The sequence below is a fragment of the Peromyscus leucopus genome, chromosome 1, assembly GCF_004664715.2.
Source record: "Peromyscus leucopus breed LL Stock chromosome 1, UCI_PerLeu_2.1, whole genome shotgun sequence".
Lineage (NCBI taxonomy): Eukaryota > Metazoa > Chordata > Mammalia > Rodentia > Cricetidae > Peromyscus > Peromyscus leucopus.
In genome coordinates, this window is record NC_051063.1 from 30,822,150 (window position 1) to 30,849,983 (window position 27,834).

Here is a 27,834-nt window from a genome sequence, read left to right on the forward strand (position 1 = left end):
AATCCATATGCTAATGGTATTTGGAGGTAGGGACTTTGGCTTCTCTAGTTGCTGTGGTAACATTCCTGACAGAAGCAATTGAAGAAAGCAAGATGGTTGGTTTTGACTGTCAACTTGACACACTAGAGAGTCACCGAGAAAGGAGTTTCCACATGGGATGACCTTGATGAGACTGGCTCATGGAAATGTCTGTTGGGGTGGATTACTGTAGTGGGTAGCCATTCCAGCTTTGATCTGGAAGTTCCAACCCCCATTGAGGCTTCAACAACTGTCACGCCTACAAGGCGGGGCCAAGGGAGGCGCCTGGAGACCGAGATCTGGATGGGCCAGTGCTCTCTCTGTTCCTGGACCCTAGAAGGTGGAGGTTGACCGAGCAGAGCTCCAGAGAACACCGCTGGACTTCGATACACCTTCCCCAGACCCCACAACCTACCTTTCCCTTTTTTGTAAGTTACACACTAAATAAATCTTCCTTTTAACTACGTGGAGTGGCCATAATAATTTCACCAATAGACTACTTTATGTTAATTAAGGTGGGATGACTTCCCCACTGTGGATAGAATCCCAGAAAAAGATTTTTTTGAACTACATAAGAGTGAGGGGGAAAGCCAGCTGAGCACTAGCATGCATTATTTCACTGCTTTCTGCTCTTGACTGGGAATATGCGACTGCTGCTTCAAGTTCCTGTAGCCTTGACTTCCACACAATGAAGGGCAGTACCTTGAAATTATGAGCCAGACAAAACTTTCTTCCTTAAACTGCTGTAGTCAGGGTATTTTAATTTTATCATAGCAACAGGAAATTAAACAACAGGATTTATTTTAGCTCACAATTTGAGGGTACACAGTCTATCGTGACAGGGAAAGCATGGAGACAGGGGTCTGGGATGGCTCGTACATCACATCAGCAGTCAGAAAGAGAGAGAGGAACATTGTTACTCAGCCAGCCTGCTCCTTTGTTCCTCTAAGTCCACGGGACAATCCCAAATCCAGTTAGGCTGCCAGTGAAGATTATCGCTGGAGGCTCATGTTTCAGTGTCGAGGCAAACAACTATGTGATCTTTCAAGCTGATGAGCACATAGATCTAAATCCAAACTCTTGTTGAAGGTGAGATAATCTTGAAAGTATCCCTGAGATGCTGGGACACTGCTCTTTGCTCTCCTGGCTCTCTTCAGCCAGTCCTTTCCACTTCTGCATTTGCAGATCCAACCAACCAAAGATCAAACATATCTGATAAAGTTGCATCTGTACCAGACATGAGCAGATGGTTTCTCTCATCCTTCCCCAACATAATATAGTAGTATGCCATCCGAACAGCATTCACATTGTATCATGTTATAAGTAATCTAGAGATGACTTAAAATACATAGGAGGAGACAGGCAGATGGCTCAGCAGGTATAGCCCCTTGTCCACAAGCATGCTTGGAGTTCAGATTCCCAGCATCCAAGTAAATGCTGTGCGGGATGACAGCCTGTCTGTGACTTTACTGCCTGGAAGGCTGGCTAGCTAGTCTACTAAACTACACAGTAAGCTCCAGGTTCAGCTGAGAAACCCTGCCTCTGTGATAGAGGAAGACTTGAGCTGACAGTCCTGGGCCTGTGTCACACTTGCCCACACATGGGCACCCATACATACACAAACATGCACAAATATACAAATATAGAGAAATAAAAATATATGGGGGGGATATGCACAGGCTTATGTGCAAATACAATGTCACTTGATGGAATGTGAGCATCCACAGATCTTGGTATCCTGGATGTAGGTCCTGGAACTAGTTCCCATGGATACTTACAGCCATGGCAACAAAGACAACTGCTGCTGTAAAGTGATGACCACCACAGCTGCTCACCTAACCCACTGGTTTTTGGGAAAGGTCCCAAAAGATGAAACACTGGCGGGAAGGGTATGCACCCAGGATACCAACAGGCAACCCTTGGTCATCAGAGAACCTGCCAGTGAAATGTAACAAGTGATGAGCTGCAAGAGCAGACTAAAGGTCAGTCAGAGCCTGTGACCTTTCAGGAAATGCCACATCCTTCTCACAGAGGACTTCATCCGCCTGAGGTTTTAAATGACACATGTACAACAAATCCCACCACTTTATCTTGAAATCTGTTTTAAGCAATTCATAAACATAATGGGATTATGATGGTTTACAGAAATGTGCTCAGGAATAGAGCTGAGGACAATCTGTGAATATATAAATAGCCAACTGCTTAAATAGGCTGGTGGCACCCCGAGGAAGAACAGGCAGGAATCCAGATCTGCATGCATTGATGCCCACGGACACCACACAGAACTGCCTCCCTCATAATACCACAGCCAGACTCATGTGATGAAGACAGTGCTCGCTCTGATACTCCTGCAAGGAAAGCCTGGGCTCTGGGTACCAACAAGAACTGGGAAGGAGTACTCACAGCACTGGATTCTGTTACCTCCCAGCCGCTTGCATCTGCTGGTCAGAATATAAAAGGATAAGAACAAGCAGGTAAAGATGTTTGCTGGAGGAGCCTGGCAACCGGAGCTTGATCCTTGGACCCCAGAGAAAGGTGGATGGAGAGAATGGACCCCACAGAGCTGCCCTCTGGCAGCCACATGCACATCATGGCATGTGTACAACTCACACACTAATAGGAAAAGTGTAGCCACAGAGCTATGAATGAACTCGGGCTCACGTGGAAGAGGATCTCTGATCTGGATAAGCAAACTGTCTCTGTGAGTGCCCAAGAATGAAGACGCTTCCCTAATAGGGTTTAAGGAATATCAAGTATGGTCTGCAAATCCCTGAGCAAAATGCCTGGAACTTCAAGTGTTCCAGATTTCAGAATTTTAGCTCTGGGATTATTTAGATAGATTTTATTGGTTGGTATCCTTAATCCAAAGTATCTCACATCTGAGACTATCTGAGCACACGAAACCATTTCAGAACATTTTGGATGCTAGGTGCTCACAGCTTGTAATACCCACTGTTTGCAACCTATACACACAGGGGTCACTTTTCTCTTGCTGTGATAAAATAGCCATGACCAAAAGCCACTTAAGGAAGAAAGGGTACACTTTACCTTCTGGTTTGGGTGGGGGGAAAGTGAGCAAGCTACAGACCCCCAAAAATGGCTCCCAAGGGCACACTTCTTTTAGCAAGACTCTGCCTGCTAAAGGTTCCAGAACCTCCCCATCAGCACCAACCAGGGACCACGGGTTTAAATACATGAAATCTCTGGGGCCGTTTTTTCATTCAAACCACAACACTTGGAAAATTAAAAATAAATGAACTCTAGCTGTTTCGAAGACCCAAGAGATGTCTCTGCAGTGAGAAGGGAAAAGTCTGTGCTAACAGTGGACATGAAGAAGCCCAAAGCAGCCGCCAAATCAACGTCATTTATGCGCATATGGAGAATGTCACACAGAAAATGGAATAGAATCCAGAGAGCCAATCAGATGCAGAGAATCTGGATACAGACTAAGGTACAAGAGAAGCAAACCTGGTAGTTGTGAAGCGGAATGGAACATGGGGATCAGGACTGTCTCCACTTGTGAGAGCACTGGCCCAGTTCTGTTATTTCGCATACTTATGAATACAACCACAGGTGCATAATTTCATTTTAGAAACAAGCTTGTATTTTAGTAATTTGTAGAGAGAAGGTTTTGGTCCATTAAAATAAATAAATAAATGAAGCCGAGCCCTTAGGATCACTTCTTCCCCTTTGGCGGAACTTATAACGTACCCTGGCCAATAGGGCTTTTACCCCAAGTCCTACATGCTTGGGCGTCTTGATTTCTACACTAGCCCGCCACTGCTTACAACAGCCTGTGGATTCTGGTAGCCGGAGGGCAGCTGCTTGAGTCATGGTCTCTACTTAAACTGGGACCATCTGGTGTAGTTTTGATGACAGGGACCAGGGGCAAGTCTAACAAACTGGTCTTAAATGATTTTCTTTGTGGGAAGTCTACTTTTATAATGGTGATTTTTTTTTTTTTCTAGGAGGTTGCCCTGTTTGGACTGCTTTACAGTTAACCCTTTTATGAAACATTTTGTCCTCTAAGTGATCATATACTTACTGTGCTCTAGCTTCCAAATAAATAATGTTTGTACTTTGTATGGAGACCAGGTCAGCAGGATCATTCTCATTCTGTTTCCTAATTCCTTCTTCTTTTTTTGTGTTTTCTAATTTCTCATTGCACTAAATAACTTCAAGAAGAAAGCAGCCCGGGCCAGTTAGGAGTTACTAAACCACATTTTAATCAATAAATAGGAACATTTGTTAACCACTTATTAGGTGGAAAAAATAGGAATGCCTAACAAATTCCAAAGAAAACACCTTGAAAAGAAAGTGCTAAGACTTTTGCCCTAAGCTTCGTAGAATCAGAGGTAACAAAAAATTATTCAGAAAAAAAATCTTGGAATAACTGAAAGAATTCCAGATATATTTGAAATACAGAAACATTACTTGGCACATGAGGTGGAAACATTGTTTTTTAGCACCTGTGTGGATGATCTGACAAACCAGTGAACAGATGAACAGCTGCCTACAAGAGACTTAGTTATTTAAGTTCACATTATGGGCCAAGCTCACAGCCCCACTCCCTGGCTCAATAGGCCCTGCTCTGCTCTGTAGCGCAGGGCATCTCAGGGGCCTCACTAGAGGCTTCCAGGGACCTTGGACTGGTGATGTGCTGGTGAAGAACATGAGAAGAGGCCTGGGGATGTCTTGGTGTCTGACTCAGCTCTGGCTTGGTTTCCATCTCGGACAGTGGCTTTGTCCTTGGCTGGGCTCCATTTACCACAACCCTCCATGGTCTCTGCTCCGAGGAGGCAGTGCTACCACAGTACTTACTGATGAACAGGGAACCAACCTACTCTCACAGCCTCCCAGTCACACAGGAGGTAACAGATTTCTACTGCTCGGCTCTTTTCCTTAATTACCCGCGTAAGTGAGTTCCCTGTATTGACGCTTCTCCACTGAAGCACCTTAGAAGGGCCTGTTTTCTGGATTAGGTCCTGCGTACTAGAATACTCACTGTTTTCTCACTTCCCTGGGAAGGCCTGCAAATGAATCTGTCCTAAGTCAATGAAAACAGCCACTCCTCTACACAACAGCCACCTTTCCAGGAGAGGCCAACGAGCGTCTCAGCTGTATTTGTTTGTCAAGAACTGGAATCCTCTTTGCCTAGTTCAACTAAGACTTTGATTTTCCATTAATGCCACCACCAATGAGTCTTGTTCAGAGGTCATTTTCATAGCCTGCACTCAATGTGATGACCAGGTAAAAGAAATATGAACAGGAAATTAACCTTAAAAGGAAAATATAAAGTCATCAATGAACAAAATTACAAAATTATTTAAAAAAAAAAAAGAAGTCTAGAAACCCAGAATATCAGACATTACCAGGAAACTTCCTTCCTGCTGAATCAATATACTTCCTTAAAATAAAATCTCTTAATTTAACATTTCTGGATATTTTGAGAGCATCAAAATGATAAACATAACAATTGGACTCATCAATGAGTGACTGCAGGTTCTCAGCTGGAAGGGACGGTCATCGGCCGAAGTAGAGCTCTTTGGTGAGCATGGAGACCATGCAAGGGATCTGCTTCTTCTCATTGAAGCGGGCATCTTCAGACTGGGACTCGAAGTGCCTGGCCACCCTGTCATTCACCCTGGTCAGGATCTGCATGATCTCCAGGTCTTTGCCATGCTCGTTCAGGATGGAGCAGAGAGCCTGCACAAACCAGGAGCCTTTTCCTGGGTTCCTCCATGAGTAATAGCCTTCAGCCAGAGACGGAAGGGGAGGGGGGGGAAGGAGAGAGAGGAGAGAGAGAGAGAGAGAGAGAGAGAGAGAGAGAGAGAGAGAGAGAGAGAGAGAGAGAGAGAGAGAGAGAATGAGAATCTGTTAGCCAACCTGCTAGCTGTGCCACCACTGGGAAGAATGGTCTCTCAGCACTGGGGGCCTGGGTGTTTGGAGATTATCTCCCTCTCTTCTGCACCAAAGTCAGCGACGAGAAAGTTGTGTTGAGAGCAGACATCTCAGGTGTGAAGCACTACATGAAGATGCTCAGAATGCTTTGGGTATTCCAGTACAGAAACCAGTAACAGACGGTGTCACTAAAGGCCAGTGATGGTAGATATTGCCAGAGGATCTCCTGTGTCTGGGATCCCTGAGATACCCAACAGAGAGTGAGTTGTGTGGAGAGTCCCCTACGGGAAGGGGAAGGACGCTTTACAGTTTTGCATCACCTCACCACCCTTTTGGAATGAGTGCGACTTTCTAGCCCAAGCCCAGAGCACAGAGTTATAAGAGCTGCAGAGATTTCTGAGGAGTGTATTTACTGTCAGGAGACACAGAATGAGGGTAGAGTCTGTTGAAAAAATGTACAGGCAAGTGCTGCTGGCTGCTTTAGGGGCAGAGGCAGGGGAGGCTACTGATCTAGGGTGGCAGGTGCTGTCAGGCAAGAAGTGTGTGTCTCATGGACCATACAAGTCTCATGGATTTTCCTGGGCCCCGACCTAAACATCTTAAACGGAACACCCTAGCAGACCTAGGTGCTGAGGAAAGAAACCTGACATGGAGGAGCAGGTCCCCAGGAACCCAGGACCTCACAACAGCGCTAGCTTTAGTCACCTGAACAATGCAGAGGTCCACTGGACTCGGATCCCTGACCATGGTGCCCTCCTTCTGTGACTTCCTCCATCTTTAACTCTAAGGGAATCTAAAATTGCTTCTTGCAAGTGGGAAAGCCAGTGAGGAAGTCGGAAGATCAAGCTCCCCATAGCACTTAACATGGCTGGTGGGGAACTCACACCTGTATGTTCGAATGGTTACCTGGGAACCCCTAAAGGATAGAGGTCAGAGGACACAGGCCGAGAGTCAGTCCATGCCCAGCCTCACCAGGTCACCATGAAGAATGAGATCTACAACAACGCAATAACATGTGGAGTTTCATTCATTATCCTGGGATAGATATACTGGTGAAAGGATTGCCTTGGTTGTGATGCTAGAAAGTCCATGGTGTAGTCTAGTGTCTTAGTCTGAGCAGTGAAGCTGCCGATCTGTGGCCCCTTCCCCGGGGACAGGGAAGAGTGCATGCCTCTCAATGACAGCAAGGGCAACGCAAAGCGGTATTCGGTTCACATGATTAGTTGTGTTGATGCTTCATCCTCTCCTGACAACTGGTCCAGGTCCAGTCAGATGAGAACTGGAGCATCACTGTCGTCCTTATCACCTAGTTACGGCCTACGGTTCAATCAGCAGGAGGCACACAATAGTAAGCTACAGGCAAAAGTGTCCTTAGGATTCTTGTCCGCACTGAACACACTGGCCAGGAGCTGGACGGTGCAGTCACAATACACTCGCCTGTAGACAGGGTCTCATTCAATACAGCGGCCTGGTAAGGCTGCATCTATCATCTCCCTGGGCTTATGCTTGACCTTTGACCTCTAGGGGCTCCAAGGTAACCATTTCAAAGTACAGATGCCATCATCCTATGACTCTTTGACCTGAAACAGTTTCCTTTCATTTCTTTATCAGGGCAAAGTTCAGACTGCTCGGCGGCCCATGCAGCTCACAACAGTCTCCTCGGTGTGCCGCTGCGGCCTGACCGTTCTGTGCCGCCACGTGTCCAGATATGGACTTAACTGTGCCCCATCCCCACCCTGGGGCTCACAGGTTGTGGTCCCAGCCTCCAGTGTGATGGCCTTCATGGAATCAAGTTAACAAGGTCAGAAGGGCGGGTCCCTGACCCAGCAGGACTAGCGTCTTTAAGAGAAGACACGCCAGAGCACTTCCTCTGTGTTTCTCTGCCACGGGAGGAAGAAGGAAGGCCATTTGTGAAGCAGGAATAGAGTCCTCTTCTGAGACCAGTAGGTCATGAAATAGACGTCTGCTGACCTAAGCCAGCCGCCACATCTGTGACCTATCTAGTCTCCTGTCTAGCAAGGACACCGGGCCATTTGACCTAGAAGGGAGTGGTAACTGAATTCTGGAGTCAGCTATGGCAGTACCATGCAGGAGAGCCTTCCTTATTGGCCCCTGCAGGGGAGTTTGCACTCTTCCTACCTGCTTGTGTGCACCTGTGTGCAGGCACCTGGGTCCACGCTGGGTGTCTTCCTCTATTGATCTACACTTTGTTTTTTGAGACAGATCTGTCACTGAATTCGGAGCTCCCCAACTCAGCTAGAGTGGCAGACCTCGGGTGCTCCTTCGTCTACACACCAAGTGCTGGGATCCCAGGCACACACTGCTATGTCTGGCTTTTATATGGAGGTGGGGGAGTCAGCCTTGGGTCCTCACGCTCCAACTGCAAGCAGCTTACCCAGAGCCACATTTCTAACCCAGAGCCACATTTCTAACCCAGAGCCACATTTCTAACCCAGAGCCACATTTCTAATGAGGAAATGTGACATCTGAAATGCTCCAGAACCCAAACTTTAGAGCAGGATACTGCCACTGTTTCAAATTTTGAAACGTTTTGAGTTAGGGGTGCTAAAACTGTAATTAATTACTGTAGGAGACTAATCCAGCCCTCACACCTGAATGCTGATGGAGGAACATGGATTGGTAAGGTCAGCAGACAGTGGACGGGGTACCTGGAACTGTGGAGTAAGCGAAGAGAAAGTCAGCTTCCACCGGGATCTTGTACCGGGGATTAGCATCGGTGTCGGTGTCGTTGATAGGCCCGGAGTCGGCCTGGATCCCGTCATCCAGCTCCGTCCCTCGGCAAGCCTAAGGCATATCAAAGTAGAGATCACACATGGGCTGGAACCAGAACTTCTCATGCTGTTCCCTGCTGTGCCCCAGGAGCTCGGTGGCCAGCTGATGAAGAGATAAGCACCCACTTTGAGTCAAATTACAAAGCAAAGCACAGCGATGCCGTCCAGAAAGGAAGAAAGTCCCTGTGCCAACCATTTCCAGGCAGACAGCCCCAGACCCGTCTGCATACCCCCAGAAATACACCACCCCCAGAAACACACCCCCCCAGAAACACACCACCCCCAGAAATAACACACCACCCCAGAAATACACCACCAGCCCCCAGGAAAACACACCACCCCCAGAAACACCACCCCCCAGAAATAACACACCACCCCCAGAAAAACACACCACCCCCAGAAACACACCAAGAAAACACACCACCACCCCCAGAAATAACACACCACCCACAGAAACACACCACCCCACCCACCCAGAAAAAACACACCACCCACAGAAACACACCACCCACAGAAACACCCCACCCACAGAAACACACCACCCCTGGCACTATGGCATTGCTTCCCGCTCCCAATCCCACTGGCTTTGCAAGGCACCTGAATGAAGAACAGTTTGGGTTTCTCTAACAGGGTTTTGCATCGATCCCCCCTAAAGTGAGCCGTCAGATCCTTTATCGGCGTCACACCATCTTTCCCGTAGATTAGATTCTCCTCTCCGTGGCTCAGCAGGACGCAGGCGAAGCAGGCTGAGTTGCTGTGGTCCTCCTGGGAGGCTGTGGGGAAGCAAGGCCAACACTGAAGACTCAAGGGCCAGGGCTCCAGGAACAGCTGACAGTTTGGGGTCAGGGGAGAGCATGCTATCCCCTCTTCAAAGGGCCGGGCTGGGCCACCTCCCCAAAGAGACTGTGGACTGATGGGAAGAATTCTAGATTTCTCTCAGACAGAACCCAGGCACCCAAACAGTGACTAAAGGACACTGAGAAGCAGAGGAATATGGCAGTCCTGTGGCTGATTCTGTGATGCCAGATTTAGTTAACCTCCATTTTCTTGTCTGTCTATAAAAACAATGTGGTTAGGGTAGCTATTAAAAGAGTTCCTATTTATTTATTTACTGGACACTGGGTCTCACTGTGTAGCCCTGGCTGGCCTGGAACTTGCTATGTAGACCAGGCTGGTCTTGAACTCAGCCTGCCTCTGCTTCCTGAGTGCTGGGATTAAAGGCGTGCTCCACCAAACCCAGCTACAGTTACTATGTTTAAAGTGAGATACATAAGAAGCATCATGAAAGTATTAAAGAAAAGAAACGTTGGGCCAAGCAGAACAAGCCAGTCATAAAAAGGGCAAATGCTGTAGGATCTCACTCTGGTGAGAGATACCCAAATAGAAAGGAGGGTGCCAGTGGCTGGGGAGGGGTAACGGCAAGTGGTTAATAGATAGGTTGCTGCTGGGCAGTGGTGGTGCACACCTTTAATCCCAGCACTCGGGAGGCAGAGGCAGGCAGATCTCTGTGAGTTAGAGGCCAGCCTGGGCTACAGAGAGATCCAGGACAGGCACCAAAACTACACAGAGAAACCCTGTCTCGAAAAACAAAACAAAACAAAACAAAAACAAACAAACAAACAAAAAAAACTAGATGGGATCACGAGAAGGGAGCAGAGACATTAACAGGGAGGGGACAATGGAATGCATGGGATAAGAAGGCAGGAAGAGAGGGGCGGGGACACTGGAATGGAGTGGGGGAGCAAATGAGAACAAAGCATAATGACACAACATATGAAACCCACTATTGTGGATGCCAAACTAGGAAGTTAATAGGAAAAAACAGATGGCTGTCAATACGGGAATTAGGAAAGGAATCCCAGAGCACACTCAGCTGACTGGCCTGGCTTTAGCTTATCTATGGTCACGACACTAACAATCTACTAGCTAATACCAAACTAGCCATGGGGAAAAAAGATTTAAAATTTCAGGGATACTGCCTATGTGTTGGCATTAATCTAGGTACTTTAGGTGAATCATATATATTTTTTAAGATTTATTTTATATTTAATTCTATGTGTGTGTGTTGTGTGTGTTGTGTGTGTGTGTGTGTGTGTGTGTGTGTGTGTGTGTGTGTGTGTGTGTGTGTGCGCGCTCAGCATATGAGTACAGGTGCCTGCAGAGGCCAGAAGAGGGCATCTGGTTCTCTGGAGCTGGAGTCACAGGTGGTTCTGAGCCATCCAACATCGGTGCTGGGAAACAAACTCAGGCAGGAGCAGTATGCACTCTTCACCACTGAGCCATCTCTCTGGCCCCAAGAAGTCAATTCAAAGGAAAACAAGAAAGGCTACACAAAATCTTTCTTTTTCAGATGTGTCGTTAAGAAAAGCTGAGCCCTCTGCTCTCTGTAGGTCTGTCTAATAACGGGTAGGACTCTAGTTTCAGATACTTGCCCCAAGTGTGACAGAACCTCCATGGCGTCCTTTAAGGCATGTCCAACCCATGGCTTGTGGACAGCATGTGCTGCAGTGCTGTGGATATCACTCTATATAAATAAAACACTGATGGCCAGTGACCAGACAGGAAGTATAGGCGGGACAAAGAGAGAGGAGAATTGGGGAAACAGGAAGAAGGAGGAGAGACACTGCAGCCACGGCCAGGAGAGGCAACCTGTAAAGACGCCGGTAAGCCACCAGCCACGTGGCAAGGTATAGATTTATAAAAATGGGTTAATTTAAGATAAAAGAACAGTTAGCAGGAAGCCTGCCACGGCCATACAGTTTATAAGTGATATAAGCGTCTGAGTGATTATTTTATAAGTGGATTGTGGGACTGCGGGGCTTGGGGAACCTGGAGAGAAGCCCTCCAGCTACACTGCAGGACAGCTATGAACTTAGGCTCAATGCAAAGTGGGAAACTCACCTAAAACATGATTCTTCTAGGATTCATTTTGTAACTCTACATGGTGCATGAGAATGAACTCTGCAGATGCCAATGTCATGTCACAATGTTAAAAGGCCTGGTATATAGTAAACACATCTCTCCTGGAGATGGGCATAAACTTTATAAAGTCTGGTCTGGTCCCTAACTTACTCTCCAGTCTCTCTCTCACCCTTTCCAAAGTCCATCCACACAATTACAATGTGGCGAATCTACAGCCAACATTACAGAGCCCAGATCCTGCTCCTCTTGGCACCAGGGTCAGACAGACAAGGGCGGCTTATGCCCACTCACCTTGTCTAAGCAGGTCTTGCATCTTTGCACATGAGCAGTCATTGTAGACAACCACGTCAAAACCCAGGCTTCGGAAGCACTTGAAGAGGGCCTCGGCATCTTTGTCTGTCCCATTCCGGACGTCCATACCTGTGGGGGTAAATCGAGGAGTGGGGCGAGCAATGTCGAGGGCAGGCTCTGGTCAGAGCAGGGGTTGAGCTGCACTCCAGCCCCAGTGCCCGGAGCAGAAAACACCTTCCAGCCTTCCAGCTTAAATGCACAAGGGAGACTAGAGGCATACTCAGAGGAGGGACTCAACCTCCACACAAGATAAGCTTCCTCATGGTAACCCAAAACCATACGGGTCTTGTGACAGCCAGTGCTGGCTGCTAATGTCACATGATCTAGAATCACCCAATTAAACAGGCCATTTTATCAGAGCCGTAAGAAAAGAAACTAAGAAAGGCTCCTCGATTCTTAGTCTCTAAGCTACAGCACATGGCTATGGTGATATTTTATTTGTATTAAAATGTTATTTGTATGTTAATAAATAAAGTTGCCCGGGAGTCAAAGCTATTAGCAAGCCATAGGAAAGCAGGGCAGTGGTGGCGTACGCTTGTAATCCCAGCACTTGGTAGGCAGAACTAGGTAAGTGTCTGTGTGTTCAGGGATACAGCCAGTATTGGATATACATGCCTTCTCATTGGTTGTAAACCCAACCACATGACAACCTCATCACGATCTGTCTGTATAGACCTCCAGGTTTTCTATGGTTGGTATTGAGATTAAAGGCATGAGATTAAAGGCAGAAGGAGTCACTGCCAGCTGCCACTGCCAGGACAAGCCACATGTGAAGATGCCAGTAAGCCACAAGCCACATGGCAAGGTATAGATTTATGGAAATGGATTAATTTAAGCTATAAGAACAGTTAGTAAGAAGCCTGCCACAGCCATACAGTTTGTAAGCAATATAAGTTTCTGTGTTTACTTGGTTGGGTCTGAGTGGCTGTGGGACTGGTGGGTGACAAAGATTTGTCCTGACTGTGGGAAAGGCAGGAACACAGAAAATTCTCTGCACCTCTCCTGGACATGGAATACCACTGGCAGAGGGCTTAGCCACTCTCTGATGAATGTCTGGTGTAACGTAGAGAATGTGGGAGCATCAGGAGAGGCTGGCCCAGCCCCAGCACCCACCTGTCACTTTGTCAAAGTTCTTGTTGTTTATGATGATACATTTTCCCATCTTCTCGAAATCCATGTTATACAGGTATGTGGGCACTCGGTCCCGGGTGGTCTTGACTGGGCGTGTAGAGGCATTTCTCTTCTTTTTCCTTGGGTTACAAAAAGTCAGTCAGAGGCTGCGGAAGCAGTCTGGGCAGCTGTGTGCTCAGGGAAGCCATGGAATTTGTGAAGAGAACACCCACAGTGGACAGACAGCTCTGTTTAACTGTCTTGTTTAAATGGAATAAGGCTCCAGGATAAATTTCAATGGATGTCAGAAAATGCATATCGTAGCCACAATGTGCCTCCCAGAGTGGCCACAATGTGAAAAATGGATGGTCATTTTTGGATCTGCCATGAATTTGCGTCACTGGTGGGGACCTATCAGGGTGTCCACTGTGTACCAAACGCACACAAACCTCACAGCAGAACAACTGCCCGGAGTCAGGCAAAGGTTTACTGAAAGACAGGGCCATACTGTCCATTGTGCCCCAGAAAGGAACTATCCCACAGTTCTGTTGACAGTAAGTGGCTGAACTGAGGAGGAATATTCATGTGGCAGAGTAAAAGAGAGACTGAATGAACCAAGACAGCATGAAGCACCTGAATGGAAATCACAAATGGAACAGAGCACAGGGCCAATACACAGAGGACTGCACACAGACTTCAGTGCCTCATTCTAAGTCTAGAGAGTTTCTGACACCAGAGGACCATAAAGACTAAGCGATTTTCAAATAAAGAAACTGGGATGCCAACCCGATGTGTGCACGTGTGCTCACCTGTGTGTGCCCGCAGATGCCACCAATGTCAGGTGTCTTCCCTCTATTGCTTTCCTCCTTGTTTTTTTTGTTTGGTTTTTTGAGTGGAGTCTCTCCATGAATGTGGAGCTCACCGTTTTAGCTAGACTGGCTGGCTAGTGAGCTGCCTGGTCCACCTGTCTCAACCCTGACTGGTGCTTGGGTCACAGATGCCTGCTGCCATGTCTAACTTTTATGTGAATGCAGGGGACCAGAACCCAGGTCTGCAAGCTTGCATAGCAAGCTCTTTGCCCACTGAGCCATCTCTTATACCCCCATGCTTTCTTTTTTTTCCTATGTATTGGTGGTGGTTATAGACATATGTCAATAAAAATTTACATGTGTAGACACCTTTTTGTGTGGATGAATATTTTAATAGCACTTATGTTAATGGGGGGTGGGAGAAACAGCAATTTTTAAAAGAACTGTTTTTAAAAGAATTGTTCTGCCCCCTACCCCCAACAACTATAGTTTTATTGGGCAAGAACCATACAGGCACTGTGGTGACAGCATGGACATCACGGGGGAGAGCAGAGGACCCAATGGGACCCAAGAGGAGGAAGAAGAGGACCCAATGGGACCCGAGAGGAGGAAGAAGAGGACCCAATGGGACCCGAGAGGAAGAAGAAGAGGACCCAATGGGACCCGAGAGGAAGAAGAAGGACCAAACCAGAGAAGAAGAAGAGACCCAATGGGACCCGAGAGGAGGAAGAAGAGGACCCAATGGGACCTGAGAGGAGGAAGAAGAGAACCCAATGGGACCCGAGAGGAAGAAGAGGACCCAATGGGACCTGAGAGGAGGAAGAAGAGGACCCAATGGGACCTGAGAGGAGGAAGAAGAGGACTCAATGGGACCTGAGAGGAAGAAGAGGACCCAATGTGACCCGAGAGGAAGAAGAAGAGGACTCAATGGGACCCGAGAGGAAGAAGAGGACCCAATGGGATCCGAGAGGAGGAAGAAGAGTACCCAATGGGACCCGAGAGGAAGAAGAGGACCCAATGGGACCTGAGAGGAAGAAGAGGACCCAGTGGGATCCGAGAGGAGGAAGAAGAGTACCCAATGGGACCCGAGAGGAAGAAGAGGACCCAATGGGACCTGAGAGGAAGAAGAGGACCCAATGGGACCTGAGAGGAAAAAGAGTACCCAATGGGACCTGAGAGGAGGAAGAAGAGGATCTACTGGAACCTGAGAGGAAGAAGAGGACCCAATGGGACCTGGGAGGAAAAAGAGTACCCAATGGGACCTGAGAGGGAGAAGAGGACCCACTGGGACTCAAGAGATGGGGCCTTGCTGGTCTCCTCTCCAATGTGAGCTTCAGGGGGACAAGAGTTTCATCTGATCTGAAAACCATTGAATCCCCCACACCTATAATGGTGACTGCCAGGTAATGGGCTGAGTAAATACTTCTTATACAGCTCTCCCCAAAAACAGCAGAGACAAAGGATCAGTGAAAACCCAGCTGGTGCTTGATAAATGTGATTTCAAGGTCAGTGTCCTGGAGTTTTCCTGGACTCTTTGCCATGGCAGTTTCTCAGCATCTCCGAAAGGATGTGTTCTCTCTCTCTTCCCCACTCCTCCTGTGGTCCAGACTGCAGATGAGTTCAGTATCTCTATCTGCTTATTCTTTCCTGTTCCTGTGCTTGAGTGCGTCTCCATCCTCCACTTTTTACAAGGTCATGTTTCTTCCATGGTACTATTTCATTTTAGAGACCGTCACCCAGAAGCTGATCTCTGCTTCCTCTTTTATTTATCCATGCCTGTTCTGCCTCATCTTCCTGTCATTAGACAACAGGGCTATGGAACACTGGGTTTGGGGTAGGTAGAGCTCTGGTCTCTCTGCTCGTGGCCAGAGTGCCAACTTCCTTTCCTATTAAATGGAGCTACGTCACATCTAGTAGGTACAGCCCATTTGCATTAGTCAGAGCTCTCTAGAGGAACGGAACCGATATAAAGAATATGCGTTAAAGGAGGCTTTATTAGACGGCTGACGAGGCAGCTGGAGGAGTCCAACAATGACTGTGTCACACCACTGATGCAGAGAACTTAGTTGTCACTCAGCGCACAAGCTGCTGCTGCAGACCTGGGTATTCCTAGAGAGCTGCGACTCCCCAGTCCACCCTGGGAGCCTGAAAGCACTGGTTCCAATACCCGCAAAGGAATCGTCATCAGAAACGGGCAAAGGAACTCCGCAGTGAGAGAGAAGGATGAAGGGGCAATGGTCAGCAACTTTACTTCTGCATCCTTTCTACATCGGGGCCACACGCTGCTGCAGCTCAGATGGGATGGGGATTCTCACTTCCATCACGGCAATCACAACAGCTCCTCACAGAGGTCCGATGTCCAGTGATACTCGGTGGTCACACTGAGTTTAAAACCACCCACCCACCACTGTGGAAGTGAGACAAGGTGGCTTGAGTCTACCCACGGAGTGTTTCTGGGTGTAAGCCAAGAGAGGTTCTTTACGTTCAAGGACATGCCCCAGGCAGGAGTAGAATTCATTTTCTCACCGCCACCTTCTCAGTAGTCCTACAGATGGTGTTCTCCGTGTGCATTAAAGTACAGATGCACAGCCCCTACCCCAGGAACATTCTGGTGTTCAGGAGATGTGTGGGAGGTGGGCAGGGGGTACAACGCCATTTTCTAGGTATCAATAACAACAATTAACGGTTGTCAGTGCCCATGGAGCGCGCTAAAACTCCCAGCTGCACTTCCTCACTGACTCTTAATTCAATCATAGAGGTGGGTGGATACCACCACGATCCCATTTAAAGGCAGATGACGGAGGCTGGAGTGTTTACCTGGCCATCTTGGGGACGAGTGAGCACACAGGGGCCATGTCATAGCGTGCACTCCCTGGACAATGGTGCCCCTCAGGTGGAAAGAAGCACAGACAGGCTTCTAGATAAAGCAACTGTGGCGAGTTACCAGTTCTCAGAGAGGTCATCCATGGTTCTAGCCCCAAGACTGCAGGTGACCCTTGGACAGAGTCCACTAATTCCAGCTCCCAGGCCCCACAGCTGGATCAAGCTGGCTTGGAGAAAATGGAGGTGCGGAGGTTTGATTTTCTCGGTGGTAAACACAGCCCTTCTTATCACTTACGATTGTGAAAGTACTTTGAAACCTACCAAGTTCAAAAAAGACACAGCCTTCTTCTTGTTAGCACCTGCCACCTATGGGCCAGGAGCGTCATAGATCAGTGCACAGTCCCAAGGCCAAGTGCAAGTTCAAGTTCAGATCTGAAACAGCCTCCTGGTGTGTGCTTTTTCCACACAGTGACCTCTCTGAGCAAACACTGCCTTTGATGTTGAAATCCAGGACAGGACTCACTCATCTCTCAACCTACTTCTGGGGAAGCTGGTGCATAATCCCTGACCTTTCTTAAACCAGGTCTCCTAACTCAGTTAACCTCTCAACAAAGGCAGCTCTGGGACTGGCTTTATCTAGCATTTTCTGTGACTCCTTGGAAAAGACCAGAATGGGAAGAGAATGAGAGGAAGCTCAAGGCAGAGTAGAAACCTCATCATCTCAAGCTCACTTTAGAGCACAATTCCTGCACCCTGTCGCTGCCTGAAGGCCATCCAAGGACTGTGACAGGAACAGGGGAGCAGGATGCCCACAGGCTGGAGAACACACTTCATCCAGGACAACCCTTGAATCGGCACAGTTCTATTTCTGTCTTCTGTGGTGAGAGTTCCTATGTTGGGGGGCTAATGAGGTGGTTCAGCAGATGAAAGGTGACCTGAGTTGGATCCCTGGACTCCACACAGTGGTTAGGAAAAACTGACTCCAGCAAGCTGTCCTCTGATCTCCACACGTAGGCCATGGCATGTGCATGCATGTGTACATGTGTGCATGCATGCACGGGTCGTTCCCCCCCCCACACGATACATTAAATGTAATGTAAAATCCCCAACAATTGCTAGGATGGCAGCCATGTCCCGAACACACTGTGGCTCTTACATTCTAGCTGTCATTAGTTCATCCCCATTATGAGCAAAACAAAACCAGGAAGCATCTTTTTATAATAAAAAAAGGGTAGGAGAGAAGGGGAAATCAAGGCCTCTGCTTCCGTAAGAATAGAACCTGGAATGGTACCTCATTATTTAAAAAGTAGTTATGAATTTATTTGATTAAAAAAAGGGAACAAGACTGGGGAATAAAGACACACATACTGTAAGGACAATGAAGCACTGTCACAAAAAGTACCTAAAAACTGAATTGCAAATAATGTACAGTCTTTATCCCTGGGAAATATCCCAGAAGGGGGGCAGGGACAATTTCCCTCCCCAAACCTGCCCCTAAATTGAACTCCTCAAAAATTTTAAAAATCATAATTATTAATGTGTGTGTGTGTGTGTGTGTGTGTGTGTGTGTGTGTGTGCGCGCGCGCGCACAGGCCATGACATACCTGTGGAGGTCAGTTTGTAGGAACTGGTTCTTTCCCTCTGTGTTTCTCAGGGATTGAACTCAGGTAATCACGTTTAGTGGCGAAAAACTTCACCCACTGATCCATCTCATCAGCTATGAATTTGTATTTTTCAAAATGAGCCCAAATCTCCTCCTCTTGCTAATCTGGGTCAGTCACTATTAATGGTTCCTTGTAACTCAAGTAGCTTTCAAGCTGTTCAAGCCAGGTCTGCCCAGGCCACAGATGTGTACCAGAGGTGATTATCCACTCAATTCCATCAAATTTACCTTCCTAAGAAGAGCCAGCGCTGGGCATGCAAATTCTGGAATCAGCTTGCAGCACAGAGCAGAGAAACAAGGAAAAGGAGGAAGTGACTATAGAGAAGGCATCAGGAATGAGCCAGGAGAAGGGAGGAGGGACCCCCAGGGTTCGCTGCACACAATGACATCTCCACGAATGAGCAGGACAGTAACCTGCCATCTAACAGCTCTGCAGTTTGGGGACCCTTTTCTCTGGAGTTCTCTCCCTTTCACACCGTTATCCTTTAGAACTGTGGGGAAGGCTGCCACATGGGTACAAATTAATTGCTCAGCCTATCCCCCTGACCATTTAGTGACAGTCGCGGGGTCAGTCTCTCACCAAATGGTTAAAAGGACAACCATGTTGTCCTTTTCAGTGGTCATGTTTGAACATGTGACCTGAGAAGACAAGAAGACAGGCTGGCTGAGAGAGGGCAGGGCAAAGACAGAGGGCAGATGAGTCAAGGTGAGGATGGGGAGGTGTTGCAGGATATTTATTTGCACTGTAAAGATGTGGCTCTGCCTAAGGCACCTTCTGATTGGTTTAATCAAAAGGTGAATGACCAATAGCTAGGCAGGAGAATATAGGCAGAGCTTCGGGTCAGAGAGAGAACTCTGGGAAGAAGAAACATGGATTTCGCCAGCTGAATTGGAGCAAGTTGGACATGCCACATACTGAGGAAAGGTAAAAGCCATGTGGCAGAACATAGATTCATAAAAGCCGGTTAATTTGAGTTACAAGAGCTAACTGGGGACACAGCTATGCTATAGGCCAAGATTTCATAATTAAGAAGTCTCTGTGTTGTTATTTGGGTGCTGGAGATCAAGATAATTCAACAAGAAGCTGGCTACATCTGACGCCCAGTGTCCAGCATATAAATCCACATAAGGCCTGAAAAAGCTGAAGAAAAAAAAAGTTCCCAAGTTCCCAGTAAAAGCTTGGTGCTTGTGGTGTACAGAGGCGCTGCTCTTTAAAGAGGCCCTGCTCCCTACCAAACACTTGAGTGGGGTTTATGACAGCAGGGGTGGGAGACCAGCTAGAAACTCCTGCAGCACTGTGAACCCAGAACCCCCAGGCCAGGGCTGCAGGAATGAGGCTCCACTCTCACCAACCTGAAGGGGGCGGAGCCGGCACCAGGCCATGTGCTAAGCGGAGCCACGCAGTGGAGGGCCTAGCCACAGCTTAGCCGTTTAAGGTTTGGCTCATGCAGTCAGAGAAGTCTGTAGATGCACAAAAATGTGCTTAGATGCTGAAGAAAAAAGACTATGGATATAGATAGACATAGAAGAATAAACAGTTTGAAAATAATGAAGTAAAGCCTTTAAAGAGAAAGTAATATAAAAAGAAAAAGCCACATAAACATGAGAAATACACAGGGTGTCTGGATCCTGTATGGTGTTTTGTCTTTAAATTTTTTAAATGCTAATGAACAAAAAACAATAGCTGCTGAGAGACTGGATTATGGAAACTGCTAAATTAAACCAACCTATATATTTTTAAAGTGTCCTAACCTCAGAATGAAAGTCAGAAAATGTGTTGCATTGGGGGAGAGGTCTTTCTTTTGTTTCCACAGGAAACAAAAAGTTATGGATTTCTTCAAAATTAATAAAGACCAGATTTGATCAGGGGAGACATTCTGAAAATCTTGGCTAATGACATGAAGAAAAAAAAAAAAAGAACAATTGCAGGACATGTAACAGGTAAGCTGATCCCTTAACGTAGGAACAGCTCTGAGACTGGATGAGACATGATAAATCTTGTTGGCTACAGAGTCCTCATGACTTATTATTACATGCCATCCTTTCATGTGGCATGGACAGAGATTTGGTTATACAGTCCAAACAGGCTTGCCTTTTATCTGCTCAAACAAAGAACAAAAAAATCATCTTTAGCTGACTTGTGTACACTGCACATTCCATATTTGTGTTAATGCATATATATATATATATTTATATATATAAAATCTTTAAAAGTTTGTGTGTTTTCAAGAAAAAAAAAGGGGGGGGGATAAGACACCAATAAAGACAAGTAGCCCAGATGATCCAGCCTCTCAGAATGCCTCTGTTGCAGTTTCCTCAAAATTCTGCATCCAGAACAACTTCAAAGCTGCTAGTTGAGATGATCCCGTGTGGTGGTATTGTGCTGCCCAAAATATTGTGCATGCTAATAAACTTATCTGGGGTCAGAGACAGAACAACCACAATATTAAACATAGAGGATAGGCAGTGGTAGCATACACCTTTAATCCTAGCATTCCAGAGGCAGAAATCCATGTGTTCAAGGATACAGCCAGGCATGGTGACAAACGCCTTTAATCCCAAGAATTGAGCCTTTAATTCCAAGGAGTGATGGTAGAAGGCAGAAAGATATATAAGGCGTGAAGACCAGAAACTAGAAGCTTTTGCCTGGTTAAGCTTTTAGGCTTTTAGCAACAGTTCAGCTGAGATACATTTGGATGAGGACTCAGAGGCATCCAGTCTGAGGAAACAGTATCCACTGAGGAACTGGTGAAGTGAGGTAGCTGTGGCTTGTTCTGCTTCTCTGATCTTCCAGCATTCACCCCAATACCTGGCCTCAGGTTTGATTTTATTAATAAGACCTTCTAAGATTCCTGCTACAATCCAGCCTCACAGACTACTCCAGCTAGGATTTCAGATAAGCCTGGCACTTTTACATTACAGAGATTGGACAACAAATGATACAGTTAGATCTCTTAGGACTTGAATTTTCCCAGGGTCCCCTAAAGATGCCATCACCCTCAGACAACAGGAAACAGTCTAAGGAACATGATACCCACATTCCAAAGAGGTGGGTGGGTGGTTTTTTGGTTGTTCAATGGGTTATATATGTATGTCATCATTTAGGGTGTTTGGTTACAAATTGTTATTGGTCATAGTAAGGGAAGACACTAAACAAAGCAGACTAGATTCAGGTATCTCATTCTGAAAAGAAAATAAGGAGGATATAGGAATGATAGGGGAAAAAGGTAGATTATTGAATCTACTTTTAAATAAAAAAAAGAGCAAATACTAACCTTAAATATTTTCACATAGGTATGGATTTTTGTATATTGATATAAATTTAAGGGCATTTTTGTTTTAACATATTATATGTATGTTTCTACTCTTGTTTAAAGTATTATACCTATGAAGCTCATTTTAAAACATAATGTAAAGTTCTAGTCCTTAAAGGCTATTATTACAAACTCTTTAGGATAATTAAGAAATGTAGGTTATTAGTTAGTCATCTATAACAATCAAACTTATAGTCATGTAGATATATTTTCAAGATCAAACAGATATTTTAGATAGATAGGTGGTCTTCAAACACTTCAGAGACCTACAGGATATGGCATTTAAGATGTTTTAATAACATAAGGCTTTTCATGACAGTGAGACACATCTGCTCCTGACAGCACCAATCTACTTCAAAAAAGGATGGTGGGCATCGAAGAACCTTCTGGGGTCTTTGATGGAGTTGAAGACTAGATAGTTTTATAGTTTTCATTGTTACCAAATTCAGAAAAAAAAACTTACATAAGAGATGTAAAGTTTATAAGGTTAAGAAACATAAAAGTTTAAATTGTTTATCTAAGAAAATATTTTAAGTACTAAAAAGATATTTTTAGGGTGGTAATACAAGTTACGATAGAAAGTTGATTTAGGAATAAAACTTTGAACTTACTAAGATAAGGTAGCTAATACAGTACTTTCTTTGAACTTGCCAAATACACATGTATTGGACATTGTGAATGTAATTCTTACCTGATAATTATTCTTATTGTATATATTTTTACTTTGTTAAAGTTAAAAACCTTTCCTTTTTATTGAGACAAAAAGGGGGAAATGTGGGATACTCTTTTTGTACACTGTGAAGATGTGTCTTTGCTAAAGTACCTTCTGATTGGTTTAATAAAGAGATGAATGGCCAAAAGCTTAGCAGGAGAGGATAGGTGGGATTTCTGGGGAGAGAGAGGAAGAGGAGGAGGAATCTAGGCACACAGATTTGGCCAGCAGACTTGGAGTAAGTGGGACATGCCATACTGAGAAAAGGTAAAAGCCACGTGGCAGAACATAGATTAACAGAGACAGGTTAATAATTTAAGTTATAAGAGCTAGTTGGGAAAAAGCCTAAGCTAAGGCCAAGCTTTTGTAATTAATATTAAGTCTCTGTGTTGTTATTTGCAGGCTGGCGATCCCATCGAGAAAATACTACTACAGGGAGGAGAGTGGGTGACATATAAGCCCAAGACTCCTACACTTCAGTGTTTCCCTAAAATAATGACCAGGGGGCTGTAGAGATGCTCAGTGGTTAAGGGTACTTGCTGTTCTGGAGGACCCAACTTTGGTTCCCAATACCTAAGTCAGGTGGCTCACAATCCATCTATACCTTCCATTCCAGGGATGCTGATGGCCTCTTTTGGATTACACATGTATAATCAAACATACATACATACATACATACATACATACATACATACACATAAATAAAAACAAACAAAATTTTAAAAGATGAATCAGGTCTCAATGTGCAGCATGCAACTCCATTCCAGGTTTCCCAAAGGCCCCTGTGGTTTTCTTTCTGCCTTTTGGTCCTGTTCAGTGTTCTCATTCACATGCTCAGACCTTCAGTGACAGCTCACGAGGCTCTCAGAGCACAGCAAGAGCCACAAGAGCCACAGTGGGCCATGCCTTGTCCAGCTGCCTACCTGCCTCTGCAGACACAACTCCTAGCATTGGCTGCTGGCTCAGGCAGGACCCTGAAGGCCCGAGACGTGCCATCTCCCAATCTTTGGAGATGCCTTGTTACCTTCTTACTGGCCACTAGGGTCTAGACATGCTCTCCTGCTCTCTTCTTCCAAGTGAGTTTTAAACAACTAAGAACAAACCAAAAGTAAATCCATGTTTGTCCCTGCCCAGAGCTACCCAGTGGGTTCCTGTTGCCGAGAAAGATGCTAACATCCTGGCCACCACCACACATATGGCTGAGCCACATCCTACGTCACTTTTTCTTTCTCCTAATTATCCCACTCTAGAAAACCATGAACTTGTCCGGCCTGTGCCTACCACGGGCTCTTGCCATCACTCTTCCCTCTGCCTGGCATCTCATGGTGCCAGAGATCCTTCACGTCCACAGGGCCACCAGCCCCTCTTCCACCCACCACTCTAGATCTTGTCTGTTTTAGTGTGTCCCTGGCACATGACCTGACCTCAATTACAGAGCCACCATCTGTCCTGCTAGAGGGCAAACACATTTCTTTCTCTCTCTCTCTCTCCCTCTCCCTCTCCCTCTCCATCTCCCCCTCCTCTCCCTCTCCCTCTCCCTCTCCTACCCCACCTCTCCCTCTCTGGATTCATGGTCTCCATATGTTGCCTAGGCTGGCTCTAAACTCCTGGGCTCATCCAAGTACCTGGCTGAGGGTAAACCTATGAAGGCAGGACTCACACTAATTCCTTGGTGCCTCCAGCTTGACTGGGTAGGCACCCTGTTCACCTGTCAGCCACTTCAGGTGAGCTGAGGGAGGGGCACCAGAAGCCTCCCACCCCAAGGTCACATGTCTGAAGGGAACTGACTTCAGCAACGAGGATGCTTTGGGAGTTCTGGTGAGCTAGAGACAGCTGTTTCTCTTGGGTCTTTCCTCTGTGTTTAGAATTTCAAGCCACCTGGAAAAGTTTTCAGACCCTTCAAATGTTTCCCTCCATTTTGAACCTTTGGGACAGGAGGTCATTAGGAGCTTCCAAGCAGGCAAAAACATTTTCACTTGGTACCGTGCTCACATGCAGCCAGCAGGGCAGGCACGTGTCCGTTGGCTGGCTCAACCTCACCTATGAGTGCATGTATGCTTGTGCAGCACACATGTGGAGTGCCTATGGAGGCCACAGAGGGAACTGGATTCTCAGAATTAGTTACAGATGGCTGTGAGCTGCCATGTGGGCACTGGGAATAGAACCCAGGTCCTCTGGAAAAGCAACCAGTGCTCCTAACTGCTGAACCAGCCCCAGAGGGAGAACCTTAAATCACAAGCACACCTTCTGCAAAGAATGAGGATGCTCCCATGTGGACCAGTACCAGCAAGAGGCATCAGGCAAGGATCAAAACAGAGGCACAAAGAGCCACATACTCCCTTGCAAGGAGGATGAGAGGAGAATAAGGTATTTTTAGATTGATTTGTTCATATCTGCAAAAGATTCTTGAAGACGGTGTTATAGAGACATCCACAGATTCTGGGGTTAGACATAGGTTGACTTGAGTCTCTGCTTTACCATGGAGGTGTGTGATCATGGGTCCAAGCTGCTCCTCTCCCTCTGCTTCAATCCTTCCCTTGGTAAAGCAGAGGGAAACAGCTTCTAGCTGAGAGTCTGCAGACAAGTTAATATCCACAAAAGTGTTATGTGTAGAAATGTCACGATCATTTCTAGTGTTGTTGTGATTTATCACTAAAAGTGTCTAGCCATGTTGTGGCATCAAGAAAAGACACTGTTTCCACGCTCCTGGTGGCCATCCACACTCTCAGGTGGGGCAGAACCCCAGCATGCATGCTGTGTGATTACCTCCCTTCATGGCCTCCAGCATTCAGCCCCATTCCTCTGCTATCAAGGCCTTCTGGGAGGTGCCTCTCAGTAGCCACATGGGTGAATTTCACAAGTTCCCCAGCGCTGACAGCAAACTGAACATTAGGTCACTTTACTATTACAGTCAAAAGAGACCCAGGACACGCCACTGCTGATGTCATCCCTCAGTCCTCCTGGTATTTAAAATACCATCTCTAGTCCTAGCGGCTGAAAGGGAGCCACCTGCTACTGCACATCAGCAGCTGTGGCCAAGCAGATCACTGGACAGACAGGTGTCATTGGACAGCAGGCTCTTGGGACTCCCGGAGACTGTGCTAATTAATTAGCTCCCCACAGGAGGCAGCAGGTCCCCGGCAGGGGCAGGCAAGGAATTAAGAAGCTTTGAAAGATCCATATTAGGGACTCGGTCAGCTGGCCATCACCCCAGAGACAGGGCCTTCTGAATATGGCTGTATTCCTTGCCCCAAGTTCTTACAGGTTTTCTGTATAAGGAGCTAGAACATGAGGGCCGCAGTTAGAAGGGCCCCACAGAGTCCCAAAGTCAGTCAAGGGACAAGAGTCTCTCTGAATCTGACAAAGGGTAGAGACAGCACAGGAACAAGTCCAGATACTTGTCTTATGAGCAAAAGCATGACTATCTCTACAGCCTCAGGCTTCACAGTCAATCAACAGTCATTGTCCCATGAAGTCTGCGAGAGACAAAGACATGGCATAAAACTGGCCATGGCTTTCCTTTGCTTATGGAAGGGTGGGCATGTGCTGGCATTCACCTGGGCATGATCTCATGGAAGCTACAGGTCTATGTCTGGTGGCTTCCTTCACTGCATTCCACCTTTGTGTGTGTGTGTGTGTGTGTGAGACTAAGTCTTCCATTGAACCTGGAGCTTGCTCTTTCGGCTGGTTGACCAGCAAGCCCAAGGGAAATCTGCCTATTTCCACCCGCTAGTGCTGTGGTTACCAACACAATCAATGACCCTAGATTTTATCTTATTTATTTATTAATTAGTTATTTTGTTTTTTAAGACAGGGTTTCTCTGTGTAGCCCTGGCTGTCCTGCACTCACTCTGTAGATCAGGTTGGCCTTGAACTCAGAGATCTGCCTGCCTCTGCCTCCTGAGTGCTGGGTCAAAGGCGTGTGCCACCACTGCCTGGGTAGCCCTAGATTTCACACAGATGCTGGGGATTCGAATTCAGGTCCTCAGGCTGAGCAGCAGGCACTTTACCCACTTCTCCAGGTCTATGCCCGCCACACAACCCCCCCTCTCTCTCTCACACACACACACACACACACTCTCTCTCTCTCTCTCTCTTTTGACCTCTCTCTCACACACACACCCTCTCCACCTCTTCCTCTTCCTCTCTCTCACACACACATACACACACCTCTTCCTCTTCCTCTCTCTCTCTCTCTCACATACACACAACACCCTCTCCTCCTCTTCGTGTCTCTCTCTCTCTCTCTCTCTCTCTCTCTCTCTCTCTCACACACACACACACACACACACTCTCCACCTCTTCCTCTCTCTCTCTCTCTCATACACACACACCCTCTCCACCTCTTCCTCTTTCTCTCTCTCTCTCTCTCACACACACACACACCCTCTCCACCTCTTCCTCTTCCTCTTCCTCTCTCTCTCTCTCTCATACACACACACAGCCTCCCCACCTCTTCCTCTTCTCTCTCTCTCTCTCTCTCTCTCTCTCTCTCTCTCTCTCTCTCTCTCTCTCTCACACACACACACACACACACACACACACACACCCTCTCCACCTCTTCCTCCCCCTTTGTTAATTCTCTGCTGATCAAGCTAACCCTTTATCTTTGCCTTTTACATGCAGAAGACCTTCCCCAGGAACACAGAATTCGTGTTTGGAGGCTGCCATACTTAAGAGCAAAATCCAGGATAAAACAGACTAGTGAATTAAAAGTTCTAAATCCTCTTAAAAGCTTGAGTGTTCCACAATTGGCTGCAGATTAAAAAAAATAAATCTGGCCACTAAATCACTGTACTTAGGGCCAGACACTGGAGATCACAACAGACAACATCCTGGTGAAATGACTTAAAGTGTGCTAAAGGATGTGCTTGGAAGGTCAAATCACACTGGACGGACACACACACACACACACACACACACACACACACACACACACGGAAGGACGGACGGATGGAGCTGCCTAACCAGCTTCATCTTGGTGCTGGCTTCCCCACTGACATAGCCAAGCACTACTTTCTTCTTAGACCAGATAGCCGCAGTACCCTTCCAGGAACAGATAACACCAGTACTGATTACCAGGAAGGGACAGGATTAGCCTGGCTTAATCAAGCAGAAAGCCATTTCTCGAAGCCTCAGATTTCAGTGTGAGGACAACTCAGTCATCTTCACGACTTTAAAAAAAAAAAGACAATAAAAAACCCTGCAGGTTATTTCTATAAAAGGGACAGCATGAAGAAGCTCCAGCAACTGTTACCAGACAACATTATGGGATCCAAAGAGTATTCTGCCCACTTGACTAGGAACTGGAAAGCTCGGAGCACACAACGGACTTTGACAATCCACTCTGGGTGCCAGTATAATTTTCCCCACCACTGGAGAGGATAAATACAGGTTTTATCCTCTTACAGATCCCCTG

The 27,834-nt window shown here is 46.6% G+C and overlaps 1 protein-coding gene across 3 annotated transcripts in view; it reads right to left on the reverse strand.

Moving 5' to 3' along the window:
- Positions 1-802: 802 nt before the first annotated feature.
- Casp7 (caspase 7) overlaps positions 803-27,834 on the reverse strand; it is a 45,489-nt gene continuing 18,457 nt past the window's right edge. For all 3 annotated transcript variants that reach the window (XM_028875138.2, XM_028875139.2, XM_028875140.2), the window contains 5 exons: positions 13,098-13,234; positions 11,925-12,053; positions 9,309-9,484; positions 8,589-8,724; positions 803-5,771 (listed from right to left, as the gene is read on the reverse strand). In XM_028875138.2, coding sequence (XP_028730971.1) covers positions 5,542-5,771; positions 8,589-8,724; positions 9,309-9,484; positions 11,925-12,053; positions 13,098-13,234 — 808 coding nt within the window. In that variant the 3' untranslated portion in view covers positions 803-5,541. The remainder of the gene's footprint in view (positions 5,772-8,588; positions 8,725-9,308; positions 9,485-11,924; positions 12,054-13,097; positions 13,235-27,834) is intronic.